This window comes from Ursus maritimus (assembly GCF_017311325.1).
Source record: "Ursus maritimus isolate PB19 chromosome X unlocalized genomic scaffold, ASM1731132v1 scaffold_X1, whole genome shotgun sequence".
Classification (NCBI taxonomy): Eukaryota; Metazoa; Chordata; class Mammalia; order Carnivora; family Ursidae; genus Ursus; species Ursus maritimus.
In genome coordinates this window covers 63657214-63676125 of record NW_024423319.1, presented here as the reverse complement: position 1 = coordinate 63676125, position 18912 = coordinate 63657214, and the positions used below count along the sequence as shown (strand labels likewise).

The following is an 18912-nucleotide window of genomic DNA, read 5'->3' as shown; positions in this document are numbered from 1 at the left end:
TCCACACTCAATGGGGAGTCTGCTTGAGATTCTCTCTTCCTCTCTCTCTGGCCACCTCCCACCCACCCCCCACTCATGCTCTCTTTCTCAAATAAAAAAAAATCTTTTTAAACAAACAAATAAAGCAGGGTGCTTTAGGCCTTGGAGAAGAAGAAGGTAAAAGTGTCACTGGCCCCTCAGCCTCTGCTCTAGCCTTCTTTTCACCAACTTTCATGGGCTCTGAGGAAGTTTCAAAACCACTGCTCTTATCTATCCCACTGGTGGAAAGTGGACATAATTATACACAGGAAATGAAAAAAATCTACAAAGAGAATAAAGGATAAAGGAGTGCTCATTCTCTCCCTTATATATGCAAACAAGGAACTAGACACCTGTCCAAGCAGATTGGTTTTATTTGATTCTGAAAGATGTACTATAGGAGAGAGATGCTTTTATGACTCCAGAAGATCCTTCAACACTCATTCCTTGAGGTCTTCAGATTTAGTAGAACTGAAAAGAACAACTCAAGTTATGAAACAGCGGCTGGAGTTTATAACATGTGCATTGGCTATTGTATGACTTCCTAAACTCTGCACTATGGGGATCTACTGTCTCCCAGTTGGTACTCCTAGAATACTGGTAAGGAAATGAATTTTTTCCTAGCACTAGTGTAAATGACCAACAGTCTTGATACCTCAGTAGATTATGTTTCCTAGAATCAAACAATTTATTGAATCAATTCTTTTTGAGCTACAAATTAAGTTTTTGGCAGTTCCTATAACTGGGAAACTTAAATTCTTTACTAATTATTTATTTAACTGGAATTAATCTGGAATTCGGGGTACTATTCTGGAAAAAGGTTGACCTGAGTCTGCATTAAGGCTGGTTCTGGGGGGCGCCTGGGTGGCACTGGGGCGCCTGGGTGGCACAGCGGTTAAGCGTCTGCCTTCGGCTCAGGGCGTGATCCCGGCGTTCTGGGATCGAGCCCCACATCAGGCTCCTCCGCTATGAGCCTGCTTCTTCCTCTCCCACTCCCCCTGCTTGTGTTCCCTCTCTCGCTGGCTGTCTCTATCCTGTCGAATAAATAAATAAAATCTTAAAAAAAAAAAGGCTGGTTCTGGGAACCACTGAGCTCAGAAAAATCTCACTATGAAAAAGGTGTTATTAGAGGACTAAGTAGCTACATACTAACGGTTATCTCTTAACTTTTTCTAATTGCAGATAACATGAGCAATTACTGCCCTGATTGGTAATAATTTTCATTCTTGTATAAACTATTTTGGCTTTATCTATTTTATTAATGACCCATATGAAAATAGAGAAGCAATACAAATCAAATTCATATATATCAAAAAATCTGGAAATTAAAATTCAATCAAAATTTAATGCTTAAATGACAGAAAACAAGTCAGAAGGGCTGGGCTAAAACCAGTAGTGTACTGGAATTAGCCGTAACTTGCTTGAAAGAGGAAAGTAGATTGTTAGCATTTCTTACAACCACTGTTGGTAGCTTAAAATTGGCCCCAATAAGAGTATTTTACCATGGATATCAGCAAATGTTACAAATTAGGGCTTTATGTGCTTCTTTGCTTTCTCTATTATCATTTTTTGAAGAGTCAGTTGTCAAACATTTATCAACACACCACTAGCTAAAAAATCACTAAAATTCATTTATCTCTTGCCCTATGAAATATCAAGTTTTCACTTAGATCAAAAGATCAACTGCACAAATAGGGAACAGAGGAATCTGATTTGACACCAGTTCTTCTTTAAAAAAAAAATGAAAGTCTCAGTTGACCATAAGTTTAATATGAACCAATAGTGTTATTCAGATGTTAGAAAACCTCTATTCGACTGCATGAATGGAAGTATACCATCCAGAATAAACAAGAACCAGCTTCACTTTAACTCTGTGTTAATCAAAACTCAGCTGAAGTTTTTTGTTTTTGTTTTACTATGACCATATTTTGAGATGGGTGGTAAAAAAAACTGAAGTATGTTCAAGACCATATGGCCAGGACTGAAATTATGCCATACAAAGAATAGCTCAATGAACTCAGAAGAAAAAGCTAAAAGTGACAAGAGAGATGAACCCACCATTTTTTGAAGAGGAGACAATTGAAACAGTAGTACTGATGTCTGCAACCTACATTGAAAGGCATCAGGAAAATAAGATGGATAGATAAACCAATATGTAATAAAGAAAGTACAATAAAATATAGAATATAGTATAGATTCTAGGTGACAGGTATATGGGTATTCACTGTAAAATTCTGTTTTATGTTTGAAAATTTCCACAAGGAAATGCTGGACAAATAAAAAATAGTGGTAATCACAGTTATGGAAATGCATAGTTTTATAGTCCTAAACACTGATAATATCTATCAGTTGGGCTTATAACTTAAAAAAATCACTATAAGAGTCTAAAAAAAGGCAGTAGATATATTCAATTTTAAACCATAAGGAAAACAGCTATAGGGATAAAGTACAAACTAAAGATAAGGATATAATTTCTAAAAATTTGAAGTATTCAACTATAGGTAGAATTCTGAAATGGCAAATGTTCTATCATGGGAGAGGTTAGGAGAACACCTATGATGAACATGATAGAGGAGATTCTTGCACTGGTTAGGAAATGAAAAGATCACTAAAATCCCTTCCACACTCTTAAAATTTTTGTACGGTACCCAAATAAAAAATTAAATGACCTAAGTTGATAGCAGAAAAAAAGCATGAGCACGTCACAGCAATAATCTCTCCTGAACTTTTAGGAACTTTGAATTCAAATACCACTTTCTACTTGCATCTTTCATGGGTGTCTAATAGGCCTCTCAAACTTAACACGGCCAGAGCAGAACTCTTTACTACCTCTAATAAACTTAGTTCTTCCCTACTGTTCTCCATTTTAGTAAGTAACACCGTAATCCACCAACCACGGAGTCTGGAAGCCTGGAAGTCATCTTTGACTACTCTCACATTCTTATTGCCCTGCATTAATGTACCAAATCCTGTTGTTTCTATTCCAAAACATATCCTTTACCTCCAATACTATCACTCCATTCCAGGCCAACATCAACCCTTAACTGAACCACTTGTTTCTGTATTAAAAAATTGGCAATATACAACAAAATAAAATTTTAGTGAGTACTTACTAAATGCAAGGTATAGTGGTTAATAAATAATAAAACAATCTGTCTTCAAACAACTCACTATCCAGTGAAAAGACATACAAGTATATTAGAATGTGTTAAGAGTAGAGATATATTAAAAGATGGTATAGAAGTATACCATCTACCTCTTCCCAAGAAAATTAAAGGAAGTTTGAAACTTTTTAAGATAAAAGGTTTGTTTTAAGCCTTATGTTAAATGGTTATTAAAAGAATCACAGAAATATTTTTAAAATATTTTACAAACATATGCTGGGACCTTATAACAACCTAAACAGTAAGTCTGGTCCAAAAATTAAAAAGTATCCTTTTTTGAATAGTAATTTGAAGGATAAGAACAATAACAAAAACAAAGGAGAAATGATAGAGAATAGTCAAAGAGGTGAAATGAAGTCTGAGAGTTATCCACTAGATATGGGGATTAAAAGGTCACTAAGTGACTTTGGTTGGGGGGGAATTTCAATAAAGTAGGAACCACACTGCATGGATTGAAAAATAATTTTTAAAGATGGTGAAATACAGATATCCACTAGAGGCCTGGCTCAAAGAAGTAAGTTCAAGCTGCAATAAATACCCAGAACAGGAAAACAGCACTGAAGAAATAATCAGAATATGTACTTAGAACTAGTGGCTTAGAAGGAAGATAGCTGTCTATCACTATAATACTAAAGAAATTATATCTTCAGAAAGGAAGAAAACAAAACAGATTTCTTCAAATAAGTTGTTTAAACAACAGAAAGGTTATAAAAAATTTCATTTATATAATAAAAATAGGAGAAACTTACACTTTATCCCCAATTTCCTCTGCCATTCGAAGAATTTCAAAAAGAAGTACCATTTTTCCAGAATGTTCTAAAACCTCAGCATCAGCATCTGTAACAAAATCTTTGTACCAGTCTGGAGCTGGGCTGCTTGGATTAGAAGAGGAAGTAGCTTTACCTAAATAAAATAAATGAAACATAAATAAGTAGGCAAACAAGGAAAGAAACTCAAAGATCCAGAGAAAAGGATTAAGAAAGAGACCAAAAGAAATAGGGAGTAGGAGAAGGGGAGGGAAGATAAGGGAGGAGGGGAGAAGGGGGAAGAGGGATATAGGGGTTGAGGGGGAAGGAGGGCACCCTCTTGCAAAAAGAGAAAAAAAAAAGACCACCCCAGGAAAGAGAGAGAGCTTTACTGTGAGGAAAAGACACCAGGTGGGGAGTGGAGTAGAGGGGACAAACCGAACTCTAGGAGAGGGAAAGACACAGGGAGGGAGACACACAAACAGGCACATATGAATGCAAAGGAAGAAAAACATGGGGGCGGGGGCGGGCACACCAAGTAAGAGACTAAGCAAGAGAAAGACCCTGAGAAAGTACAGCTATGAGAAACAGTACCTGGGAGCAGGGGGCACAAAAAACAGAGACCCTAAGAGACAACCGTTCCCCCCCAGGCACTGAGAGAGTATAACTCCCAACACAAACCCCAAGAAACAGGGACTAGAGAGAAAAAGACCTAGAGAACCAAAGAGAGACAGACAGAGGTAGGGAGAAGAGGGAAGGCAAAGAGACAGACTGACTCAGAGATCAAGAAAGAAAAGATCTTAGGGGCAGGAAATATTTCACGGTCCTAATATAATTCGGAAAACAAAAAGGGATTGATCCCAGAATGACCACATCATGTTAAATCATTTTGTTATTTTCCCCACAAACTTTGATTATAAAAGATAAAAAGAAGAAAGTAACACAAAATAATCTATTAAATATCTAAATATAAACAGTTCAATTCAAAATTAGGAACATAAGGTTTACCTGTTTTTGTACCTTTCCTCAATTGCTTTTTAATGCAAAGTATTTTAAATTTTTACATATTTTTGTTATATATATTTTACACATTCACAAAAGTGTACAGAATATATACAGCCATGTTCCCACATCCCATCTTCATTAAATTTTACCATGTGCTAAATCTGCTTCTGATGCAGTTGACACCTAATATGTGACATACCCAATCTCATTCTCTTCTTTCCCTCCAGTCTTTCTGAGAGGTATCTAAAATCCTAAATCCTAACACCCTCTCAGTTTAGAGGGTATTAAGCTTTGTGAAATAAGTCAGATTGAGAAAGATAAATACCATATGATTCCACTCATAAATGGAATTTTAAAAAATGAATAAGCAAACAAAAAGCAGTTTCAAACCTATAAATACAGAGAAAAAACTGATGGCTGCCAGAGGGGAGGGAGTGGGGGTTTGGGCAAAATGGGCGAAGGGGAGAGGGAGATATAGGCCTCCAGTTATGGAATGAGTAAGTCATGGGAATCTAAAAAGAATACAAAGCAAAAACAAACGAATAAACAAACAAAATGCAGAATCAGACCTATAAATACAGAGAACAAACCAAGTTATGGGGAAAAAAAGGCACATGATATTGTCAATAAAAGTCAGTGATACCGTAATAGTAATGTAACGGGACAGATGGTAGCTACACTTGTAGTGAATATAGCATAATGCATAAACTTGTCAAATAACTAGGTTGTACACCTAGAACTAATGTAATGTTGTGTGTCAATTATGCTAAAAATGTAAAAGAACAAAATAAAATTTATTACACAACAAAATAAAATCCTAAATTCTGTATTTACTATTTCTGTGTATGTTTTCATATTTTTACTACACATGTATCCCTAAACTGTACACTGCCTTTCATGTTTTCAAACTATATGTAAGCAGTACATACTGTTATCTTTCTATGACTTACATTTCCACTAAATATATTTTTCATTTTTTGCTCAAAGTGAGACTTATTCAATCAGTTATCTAACTGCTATGTAGAATTCCACTGCACAAATATACCATCATTTATTCTCCTCATAGACATTATAAACATCTCCTCATTATTCTCATAGATATTTAGATTATTTGTAATTCTTGGCTAGTGTCAAATAAACACTCAATTTCATTGTATTTTTCTGGAATATTGTCTACCTTCATCTAAGTTTTAAATTTCCTGGCATAAACTTACACTTCTGCTTTTTAAAATTATCACTTTAAACATAGTTATAGTCTTTATCAAATATTTCTATTATCAGAGGCCCTTAAGAATCTAATTATGCTGTTTGCGTTGTAGCCGTAGTATGTGAGAATCCTGGGTAGAGATCATACATCTCCACACTTACTCTGTATCTGTCTCTCCAGGTGCTCCAGGGAATCAATAACCCAAGATTACTTGTGAGGTATTGCAGCTTGAGATTTGTATTTACTTATTTTATTTTTAAAAGATCTATTTATTTATTAGAGAGAGAGAGAGCACAACCATGGGGGAGGGGGCAAAGGGAAGGGGAGGGAGAGAAATCTCCAGCAGACTCCCTGCTGAGGGAAGACAGCCACACAGGGCTTGATCCCACAACCCTGAGATCATAACCTGAGATAAAATCAAGAGTTCCTCATTCAATTGACTGAGCCACCCAAGCACCCAATCAGCTTGAGATTTTTAGACTAAGTAATGTAAATTCAAATCATAACCTATGTAAGCTCATGATTCTGAACCCAAGGAAACTATTTTTCTCAACCCAGAAACCAGGGTGAAACAGATGAGCTTCCTTGACATCTCCCTGGATGGATGGGCAAATTTTTTTCCATCCTATTCTTCAATGGACTACATACCCTTTGAAGAGATTCAGCTTTAATCTGGGTTCAAAGAACACTCCACATTATACAGGGCTCAAGGCCTTGTATCCTATCTATCCCTGGGTTGGTAAAAACCAAAGTTGCTAGTATCAAGACTAGCATATTCTTAAGGCTTCCACAGCATTCTTGAAATTACAGTTTTAATTATCAGTTCCTCCTTCGTGTCTGGGTCCTGGTGATTTCTATTACTTATAGAGAGCTCATTATGTACTGACATCAAACCACAATGAAATACTGCCTAAACATGTCACATATTTGCAAGAATCCATACCTTTCCTAGAATGTCTTATATTATTTTCTCCCCTTCTTTGCCTGGCAAACTTGTTTTTATGCTTCACTATCCTTCAAGAATCAACTGAAATTTGGTTTTTTCTTGGGAGGGAGTTAAGATGGCAGGGGAGTAGCGGACCCCTTTTTCAGCCAGTCCCCTGAGTCGAGCTGGATAGGTACCAGACCAGTCTGAACATCCACGGAATCAGCCTGAGACGCAGAAAGATACATCTGGATCTCTACAAATGAACATCTCCAGAGCTGAGTATTGAGGTATGAAGCGGGGAGCCGTGAAACCGCACAGAGATATCGGAAGATAAACGGAAGGGGGAGGGAGCCGCCGCGTTCGGGCTCCGGGAAGCGGTAGCCACCTGCACGGGGGAGCGGGCGGACTCGCGGACCGGCAACGCGCGCCACCAGACTGAAACGGAGCTCTGGTGTGCTCGCTGGAACCAAACTGAGACCAGGAGCTCCGGGAGTGCACGGGGGCGGCTGGCGGCTGGCGGTGTTAGAAACACAAAGGACAGAGACGCACGGGCCCTGGAAGTGAGGGCTGGGACGCCGGGTGTGGGGCGCACATCCCGGGACGCTGCAGGGTTGAGCAGCACCAACAGTAACAGAGTTAAAGTAGCCAGAACATGAGTGGAGAATGGTCCGCGATTCCTCTATTCTGAGACAGAGGCTGAGATTCGGCCACTGCTGCGCTGACTCTCAGAAGAGGCACAGCAAACCGCCAGGGAAAGCCTCCAGAGAACAAAAGCCTATTTGGGCTCTGGAAACCCCGCAACCTCTCTTCATCAGAATGACAAGAAGGAGAAGCCCCCCCCAGCAAAGAAAAGACAGTGAGTCTGTGGCCTCTGCCACAGAAATAATGCATATGGATGTAACCAAATTATCAGAAATGGAATTCAGAGTAACGATGGTCAAAATGATGAGTAGAATTGAAAAAACTATTAACGAAAAGGTTACTGAGAATATAGAATCCCTAAGGACAGAAATGAGAGCGAATCTGACAGAAATTAAAAATTCTATGAGCCAAATGCAGGCAAAACTAGAGGCTCTGACGGCCAGGGTCGCAGAAGCAGAGGAACGGGTTAGTGAATTGGAGGATGGGTTAATAGAGGAAAAAATGAAAATAGAAGCTGGTCTTAAAAAAATCCATGCCCACGAATGTAGGTTACGGGAGATTACCGACTCAATGAAACGATCCAATGTTAGAATCATCGGCATCCCCGACGGGGTGGAGAAAAACAGAGGTCTAGAAGAGATATTTGAACAAATTGTAGCTGAAAACTTCCCTAATCTAGCAAGGGAAACAAACATTCGTGTCCAAGAGGCAGAGAGGACCCCTCCCAAGCTCAACCACGACAAACCTACGCCACGTCACGTCATAGTGCAATTCGCAAATATTAGATGCAAGGATACAGTATTGAAAGCGGCCAGGGCAAAGAAATTTCTCACGTACCAAGGCAAAAGCATCAGAATTACGTCAGACCTGTCTACACAGACCTGGAATGAGAGAAAGGGTTGGGGGAGCATATTTAAAGCTCTTTCAGAGAAAAACATGCAGCCAAGGATCCTTTATCCAGCAAGGCTGTCATTCAGAATTGATAGAGAAATAAAGACATTTCAGAATCGCCAGTCACTAACCAATTTTGTAACCACGAAACCAGCCCTACAGGAGATATTACGGGGGGTTCTATAAAAGTAAAAAGGCCCCAAGAGTGATACAGAACAGAAAGTCACAGCCAATACAAACAAAGACTTTACTGGCAACATGGCAACATTAAAATCATATCTCTCAGTAATCAGTCTTAATGTAAATGGTTTGAACCATCGCATAAAACGCCACAGGGTTGCAGATTGGATAAAAAGAAATGACCCATCCATTTGCTGTCTACAAGAGACTCATTTCAAACCCAAAGATGCATTCAGACTGAGAGTAAGGGGATGGAGTACCATCTTTCACGCAAATGGACCTCAAAAGAAAGCTGGGGTAGCAATTCTCATATCAGATAAATTGGATTTTAAACTACAGACTATAGTTAGAGATGCAGAAGGGCACTATATTATTCTTAAGGGAAGTATTCAACAAGTGGATATGACAATTATAAATATATATGCCCCCAACAGGGGAGCAGCAAGATACACAAGCCAACTCTTAACCAGAATAAAGAGACATATAAATAAAAATACATTAATAGTAGGGGACCTCAACACTCCACTCTCAGAAATAGACAGAACACCCTGGCAAAAACTAAGCAAAGAATCAAAGGCTTTGAATGCCATACTCGACGAGTTGGACCTCATAGATATATATAGAACACTACACCCCAGAACCAAAGAATACTCATTCTATTCTAATGCCCATGGAACATTCTCAAGAATAGACCATGTTCTGGGACACAAAACAGGTCTCAACCGATACCAAAAGATTGAAATTATCCCCTGCATATTCTCAGACCACAACGCTCTGAAATTGGAACTCAACCACAAGGAAAAATTTGGAAGAAACTCAAACACTTGGAGACTAAGAACCATCCTGCTCAGGAATGACTCGATAAACCAGGAAATCAAAAATCAAATTAAACAATTTATGGAGACCAATGAGAATGAAAATACAACAGTCCAAAACCTATGGGATACTGCAAAGGCAGTCCTAAGGGGGAAATACATAGCCATCCAAGCCTCACTCAAAAGAATAGAAAAATCTAAAATGCAGTTTTTATATTCTCACCTCAAGAAGCTGGAACAGCAACAGAGGGACAGGCCTAATCCACGCACGAGGAAGCAGTTGACCAAAATTAGAGCTGAAATCAATCAAGCAGAAACCAGAAGTACAGTAGAGCAGATCAACAGGACTAGAAGCTGGTTCTTTGAGAGAATCAATAAAATTGACAGACCACTGGCAAGACTTATCCAAAAGAAAAGAGAAAGGACCCAGATTATTAAAATTATGAATGAAAAAGGAGAGGTCACGACGAACACCATTGAAATTGGAAGGATTATTAGAAATTTTTATCAACAGCTATATGCCAATAAACTAAGCAATCTGGAAGAGATGGAATCCTTCCTGGAAACCTATAAACTACCAAGATTGAAACCGGAAGAAATTGATTCCTTAAACAGGCCAATTAATTATGAAGAAATTGAGTCAGTGATAAACAACCTTCCAAATAACAAAACTCCAGGCCCGGACGGTTTTCCTGGGGAATTCTACCAAACATTCAAAGAAGAAATAATACCTATTCTCCTAAAGCTATTTCAAAAAATAGAAACAGAAGGAAAGCTACCAAACTCATTCTATGAGGCCAATATTACCTTGATCCCCAAACCAGGCAAAGACCCCCTCAAAAAGGAGAATTACAGACCGATTTCCCTAATGAATATGGACGCCAAAATCCTCAACAAGATACTTGCTAATAGAATCCAACAGTACATTAAAAGGATTATCCATCACGATCAAGTGGGATTCATACCTGGGATGCAAGCGTGGTTCAATATTCGCAAATCAATCAGCGTGATACATCATATCAACAAGAAAAGACTCAGGAACCATATGATCCTCTCAATCGATGCCGAAAAAGCATTTGACAAAATACAGCATCCTTTCCTGATTAAAACCCTTCAGAGTGTAGGAATAGAAGGTACATTTCTCAATCTCATAAAAGCCATCTATGAAAAGCCTACTGCAAATATTATTCTCAATGGGGAAAAGCTGGAAGCCTTTCCCTTAAGATCAGGAACACGACAAGGATGCCCACTCTCGCCACTATTATTCAACATAGTACTAGAAGTCCTTGCAACAGCAATCAGACGACAAAAAGGGATCAAAGGTATTCAAATTGGCAAAGAAGAAGTCAAAATGTCTCTCTTTGCAGATGACATGATACTCTATATGGAAAACCCAAAAGAAGCCACTCCCAAACTATTAGAAGTTATAGAGCAATTCAGTAACGTGGCAGGATACAAAATAAATGCTCAGAAATCAGTTGCATTTCTATACACGAATAACGAGACCGAAGAAAGAGAAATTAGGGAATCCATCCCATTTACAATAGCACCAAAAACCATACGTTACCTTGGAATTAACTTAACCAGAGACGTAAAGGACCTATATTCTAGAAACTATAAATCACTCTTGAAAGACATTGAGGAAGACATAAAAAGATGGAAAGATATTCCATGCTCATGAATCGGAAGAATTAACATAGTTAAAATGTCCATGCTACCCAGAGCAATCTACACTTTCAATGCTATCCCGATCAAAATACCAAGGACATTTTTCAAAGAACTGGAACAAACAGTCCTTAAATTTGTATGGAAACAGAAAAGGCCCCGAATCTCCAAGGAACTGTTGAAAAGGAAAAACAAAGCTGGGGGCATCACAATGCCGGATTTCGAGCTGTACTACAAAGCTGTGATCACAAAGACAGCATGGTACTGGCACAAAAACAGACACATAGACCAATGGAACAGAATAGAGAGCCCAGAAATGGACCCTCGGCTCTTTGGGCAACTAATATTTGATAAAGCAGGAAAAAACATCCGGTGGGAAAAAGACAGTCTCTTCAATAAATGGTGCTGGGAAAATTGGACAGCTACATGCAAGAGAATGAAACTTGACCACTATCTCACACCATACACAAAAATAAACTCCAAATGGATGAAAGACCTCGATGTGAGACAGGAATCCATCAAAATTCTAGAGGAGAACATAGGCAGCAACCTCTAAGACATCGGCCAAAGCAACCTTTTTCATGACACATCCCCAAAGGCAAGAGAAACAAAAGATAAAATGAATTTATGGGACTTCATCAAGATAAAAAGCTTCTGCACAGCCAAGGAAACAGTCAAAAAAACTAAGAGGCAGCCCACGGAATGGGAGAATATATTTGCAAATGATGCTACAGATAAAAGACTGGTGTCCAAGATCTACAAAGAAGTTCTCAAACTCAATACCCGAGAAACAAATAAACAAATCAAAAAATGGGCAGAAGATATGAACAGACACTTTTCCAGTGAAGACATACAAATGGCTAACAGACACATGAAAAAATGTTCAAAATCATTAGCCATCAGGGAAATTCAAATCAAAATCACACTAAGATACCACCTTACGCTAGTTAGGATGGCAAAAATTGACAAGGCAAGAAACAACAAGTGCTGGAGAGGATGTGGAGAAAGGGGATCCCTCCTACATTGTTGGTGGGAATGCAAGTTGGTACAGCCACTCTGGAAAACAGTGTGGAGGTCCCTTAAAAAGTTAAAAATTGAGCTACCCTATGACCCAGCCATTGCACTACTGGCTATTTACCCCAAAGATAGAGATGTAGTGAAGAAGAGGGCCATATGCACCCCAATGTTCATAGCAGGATTGTCCACAATAGCCAAATCGTGGAAGGAACCGAGATGCCCTTCAACAGATGACTGGATTAAGAAGTTGTGGTCCATATATACAATGGAATATTACTCAGCCATCAGAAAGAACGAGTTGTCAACATTTGCTGCAACATGGATGGCACTGGAGGAGATAATGCTAAGTGAAATAAGTCAAGCAGAGAAAGACAATTATCGTATGTTTTCTCTCATCTATGGAACATAAGAACTAGGAAGATCGGTAGGGGAAGAAAGGGATAAAGAAAGGGTGGGTAATCAGAAGGAGGAATGAAGCATGAGAGACTATGGAGTCTGAGAAACAAACTGAGGGCTTCAGAGGGGAGGTGGGTGGGGGAATGGGATAGGCTGGTGATGGGTAGTAAGGAGGGCACGTATTGCATGGTGCACTGGGTGTTATACGCAACTAATGAAGCATCGAGCTTTACATCGGAAACCGGGGATGTACTGTATGGTGACTAAGATAATATAATAGAAAAACATTAAGAAAAAAAAGAATCAACTGAAATTTCATCTTAGGAAGTCTCATTTGCACGGCTGGCCTTAGGCTGTTGTCTGGGCACTTGAATGGTACACAGTTCCTTGTACTAATATAAAACTTTCCCTGATTAAGAATGGCTCACTGTGCCTAGATCAGTTTGTACAATGTGGTTTGTTCTGAACATCCGTTTTCTTTCTGGGAGTCTGAGATTTGGTAAGAGCCAGGCAGCATTGTGTTTAAAACACATAAAAAGAAACTTAGGTACTTGGTCTCTTATGAGCTTCTTTGGTAGATGACACTCCACATATATTATCATAACCTATTTCTGGAGAAATTAGTACTTCTTGGGTGACTCCATTGGGAGAAGACTCTTAGAAGGTTATGCCTGGTTTCTGCTGGACTCTGCCCCATCTGTTTTTTCCCTTTGCTGATTTTGCTTTGTACCCTTTCATTGTAATAAATCATAGACCTGAATATGACTATGCTAAGTCTTATGAATCACTGAACCTGAGGGTGGTCTTGGGGGCCACCGAAAAAGCTTATCAAGCCAATGTTAACTAAACTCCTTTTTATAACTGGCAAATAACAAATGCCTTTAGGGAATTCTACAGTTCCACATATTGCACATAACTTCAGTAATGGGTACCCATTTATAATAAAGGTATTTTAACTAAAGTGAAAATGTTAGCAATAAAAAAATGCTAGCAGAAAGTTAGTAAAAATGTGGCAGCTAGGTAAGAAATCTCAAAGCTTAGGATAGGTGATAATTTCTGTGCAAAAGATTCCATTCTAATTTTGATCCTACTGGATATAATCAAAATACTTCACAGTAATGTCTAAAAAAATAATAACTCGGGGCGCCTGGGTGGCTCAGTCATTAAGCGTCTGCCTTTGGCTCAGGGCGTGATCCTGGCGTTCTGGGATCGAGCCCTACATCAGGCTCCTCCACTGGGAGCCTGCTTCTTCCTCTCCCACTCCCCCTGCTTGTGTTCCCTCTCTCGCTGGCTGTCTCTCTCTGTCAAATAAATAAATAAAATCTTTAAAAAAATAAAAAAATAAAAACTGTACCAGAGAAATAAGGGCTACTCGAGCTAATAAATATCCTGAATATGTAATTAAAACTTACAAACAGGTTTCATGTTGAATATTCTTACTTCAACATCTACATGGATTAACTATTACTTCTGTTATAACTGTCCTTATATACATGACAAAAAACAGTAAATTAATCAATTAAAGCCACTCCTTAATATCTACTCTGGATATCATAGAATTCTTACAAGGTAAGGCACAAAAGAAATACAAACAAATAAAAAGCAACAACTTTACCCCTAATTTCTTGAAGCACATTTTTCTTTTTTTTTTTTTAAGGAGTGCGTCTCATCTGGAAACTGAAGGTGTTTTTTGTTGTTTTTTTTTTTAAGATTTTATTTATTTATTTGACACACAGAGATGGCCAGCGAGAGCAGGAACAAGCAGGAGGTGGAGGGAAGAAGCGGCTCGCAGAGGGCCTGATGTGGCTCGATCCCAGAGCTGCGGGATCACGCCCTGAGCCGAGGCAGATGTTTAATGACTGCGCCACCAGGCGCCTACTATTTTTCTAAATATGTATTTAACTACCATATTTGCATCAGGATACACTGTAGTTTTATAAAGAAAAGTAGCCATATCATTAAAGTATTATGTATATATATATAGTACTAGTAGTAGAATGTTAAGCTCCAGGAGTGCACTTTGTTGACTGATATAATCCAAGCTTCTACAGCAGTGCCTAGACCATATTAAGCACTCAAATAAATATTTGTTGAATGAATAAATGTAGTATATTGTGCTAATATTATGGTCCTATATCATGTACAAGGATTCTGTCAAAGATTATGTCCATATAATAAATTACATACATTTTAAAGTGTAAATGCTCAATAATGCTTAATCTAAAACAGCAAACTAATAAATACTTTGTTTTGTTAATTTAGTGGGGCTCCTGGATGGCGTGTTTGAGTGTCTGCCCTCGGCTCAGGGCGTGGTCCCGGCATTATGGGATTGAGCCCCACATCAGGCTCTTCCGCTATGAGCCTGCTTCTTCCTCTCCCACTCCCCCTGCTTGCGTCCCTCTCTGCTGGCTGTCTCTATCTCTGTCGAATAAATAAATAAAATCTTTAAAAAAAATAAAAAAATAAATTCAATTAACATACAGTATATTATTAGTTTCAGGGGCAGAGTTCAGTGATTCATCAATCTTATACAATACCCAGTGCTCATTACATCACGTGCCCTCCTCAATGTCCATCACCCAGTTACCCCATCCCCTAACCCCCCTCCCTCAGCAATTCTCAGTTTGTTTCCTATGATTAAAAGTCTCTTATGGTTTCTCTCCCTCTCTGATTTTGTCTTGCTTTATTTTTCCCTCCCCTTCCCCTATGATCCTCGGTTTCAATCTTAAATTCCACATATGAGTGAGATCATATGATAATTGTCTTTCTCTGGTTGACTTGTTTCTCTTAGCATAATACCTTCTAGTTCCATCCATGTCGTTGCACATGGCAAGATTTCTTTTTTTGATGGCTGAGTAGTATTCCATTGTGTGTGTGTGTGCGCACACACACACACACACACACACCACATTTTCTTTATACATTCACCTGTCCATGGACATCTGGGCTCTTTCCATAGTTTGGCTATTGTGGACATTGCTGCTATAAACATTGGGATGCAGGTGCCCTTTCAGATCACTATATTTGTATCTTTGGGGTAAATACCTAGTATTTACTGTCCTGGAGGACAGTTTTATTAAATGAGGAAATGAGTATATAAACTCCTTCAAAGTATTCAATTTACAGCAATTGCACTTGTATGGTGACTAACATAATATAATAAAAAAATATTATAATAAAAAATATTTTAAATAAATAAATAAATAAATAAAAACTGTCCTAATAAAATACTAAAACACAGAAATATGGATACTGTTAAGGTTAACTTAAAATATTTATTCAAGATGTTGCTTCTGTAAACATTGAGAAAGCTACTGTAAAAAGAATTAAATAGCAACTCTGAAGTAAAAATGAAATATGCAGTGAAAATATTATTAAAACTCAATTATAGCCATCTACTTATTTAGTATCTATTTCAAATTCTAAATACAACATTTTGGCCCTTTAATCCTTTTTATTCAGGTTTTCTTATATTTCCTATAAGAAAATAATTATGTTTTAAAAAAGGTACACAGTACCAGCTACATATGTCCACATACTATGATCTACTCAGCCTTATTTAGAGTTAATCTAGATCTAAAAGACAAAAATAGATTTTTATCATCATTTGTTGTGGAAAATATTTCTGACAGGCTATACATGTATGCAGCTGAAGAAAATATAAAATACATCTATATATGAATGATTTCTGTTTGACTGCACACACCTAAAACTTTGTCATTTGGAACCCACAGCCTTCCCTATCTGCTTTTAAGTTCACAACATGCAGCCACCAGCTCTCTGCCCCAATTCTTTCCAAACATTTTCACCTTATGACATATGTGAAAAACAATAATGCTTACATAAACATACCAGGAGAAAATGGAAGAGGCTAGTCATTTCTGAAGGTAACCCAGCTACCTCAGACCCCACTTGTACTTCTAAGTGACAAAGGGATCAAGACCTCAGAGCACTTTTATTTAACCCATTTACAGCAAAATCTGACATACCAGTTAGTCTACTCTCCCTGTTCTCCTAATCAAAACTTACAAAAAAAAAATTTCAACAAGAATATTTTAAAAAGAAAACCATTCCCAGGAACACATAAATTTTAAGCTATTTCTATTTTCAGTTCAGAGATGACTGAGGAGAAATTTAAGTGAAAAGTCAGACTGGGAGAGCAGGGATGGAGATAACAGAAGCTTCCTATTAACTTAAACTAGAATCACTCCTTTACTATTCTTAGAAAAGTACTCTTTAAATCTAATTGGAAGATTAACACTGATAATAAATTGCCTTTATGGGACAACAGCAGAGAAGAACAAGGAAGAAAATTTGGTAGTTTAATTTTTACTATCCCCCTGATTTCTAAGAGAAGTAAGCCAAGGTCTGTGGTTAGGCTGCTATCTGCCTATTCCAATAAGGTAGTAAAGAAAGAAATGTTTTCTATTTTATTTTTTGAAGTTTTTATTTTAATTAGTGTAGTATCACTTTCAGGTGTACAATATAGTGATTCAACACTTTCATACAACACCCAGTGCTCATCATAAGTGTTCTCCTCAATCCCCATCACCTATTTAACCCATTCCCCCATCCATTGCCCCTCTGATAACCATCACTTTGTTCTCTACAGTTAAGAGTCTGTTTCCTGGTTTGCCTCTCCCTTTTTGTCCCTTTACTGTTACAATCTGTTTCTTAAATTCCACATATAAGTGAAATCATAGGGTATTTATCATTCTTAGACTGACTTATTTTGCTTAGTATAGTATTCTCTAGTTCTATCCATGTCATTTCAAAAGTCAAGATTTCATTCTTTTTGATGGTTGAGTAATATTCCATTGTAATTATATACCACCTCTTCTTTATCCATTTGTCCATAGATGGACAGGAGGGCTTGTTCCATAACTTAGCTATTACTGATAATTGCTGTTGTACACATGGGGGTGCATATATCCTTTTGAATTAATTTGTCTTTTATGGGTAAAAACCCAGTAGTGCAATTACAGGATCATAGAGTAGTTCTATTTTTAACTTTCTGAGGAATCTTCATACTGTTTTCCAGAGTGGCTGCACCAGTTTGCATTCCCACCAACACCACAAAAGTGTTCCTTTTTTTCCATATTCTCATCAGCGTCTGTTGTTTGTATTGTTGATCATTTTAGCCATTGTGACAGGTGTGAGGTGGTATCTCATTGTAGTTTTGACTTCCATTTCCCTGATAAATGGCCTCTGTTGGCCATCTGTATGTCTCCTTTGGAAAAATGTCTATTCATGTTGGTTGTGCATTTTTACTTTGATTGTTCATTTTTGGGGTGTTGAGGTTTAGAGGTTCTTTATATATTCCAGATACTAACCCTTTATCAGATATGTAATCTGCAAATATCTTCTCCCATTCCAAAGGCCGCCTTTTAGTTTTGTTGGTTGTTACCTTCACTGTGCAGATGGAAGTCCCAATGGTTTATTTTTGCTTTTACTTCCCTTGCCTCAGGAGACATCTAGAAACAACTTGCTACAGCCGATGTCAGAGATATTACTGCCTGTGTTCTTTTCTAGGATTTTTATGGTTTCAGTTCTCACAGTTATGTCTTTCATTCATTCTGAATTTTTATTTGTGTATGGTGTAATAAAGTGGTCCTATTTCATTCTTTTGCATGTTGCTGTCCAGTTTTCACAACACCATTTGTTGAAGAAACATTATTTCTCCCATTAGATATTCTTTCCTGCTTTGTCAAAGACTAACTGTCCATAGGATTGTAGGTTCATTTCTGGGTTTTTGATTCTGTTCCATTAATCTATGTGAGTATTTTTGTACCACACCATACTATTTTGATTAATACAGCTGTATAATATACCTTGAAGACAGAAATTGTGATGCCTCCACCTTTTGTTTCTTTTTCAAGGTTGCTTGGCTACTTGAGGTTATTTGGTGGTTCCATACAAATCTTAGGATTGTTTGTTCTAGCTCTGTGAAAAATGCTCTTGGTATTTTGATAGGGATAGCATTAAATATGTAGATTGCTTTAGATAGCGTAGACATTTTGACAATGTTTGTTCCTCCAATCCATGAGCATGGAATGTCTTTCTGTTTCTTTGTGTCCTCTTCAATTTCTTTCATCAGTGTTTTATTCTTTCCAGTGTACAGGTCTTTCACCTTCTTGGCTGAGTTTATTCCTACCTATCTTCTTACTTTTGGTAAAATTGTAAATGAGACTGATTCCTTAATTCCTGTTTATACTGCTTCATTATTGGTGTATAGAAA

At 37.8% G+C, this 18912-nt stretch overlaps 1 protein-coding gene across 7 annotated transcripts in view; it reads right to left on the bottom strand.

The window, feature by feature from the left end:
- ATRX (ATRX chromatin remodeler) overlaps positions 1 to 18912 on the bottom strand; it is a 345341-nt gene that overhangs the window by 85327 nt on the left and 241102 nt on the right. For all 7 annotated transcript variants that reach the window (XM_040630434.1, XM_040630447.1, XM_040630441.1 and 4 more), the window contains one exon: positions 3932 to 4085. In XM_040630434.1, the coding sequence (XP_040486368.1) occupies positions 3932 to 4085 (154 nt within the window). The remainder of the gene's footprint in view (positions 1 to 3931; positions 4086 to 18912) is intronic.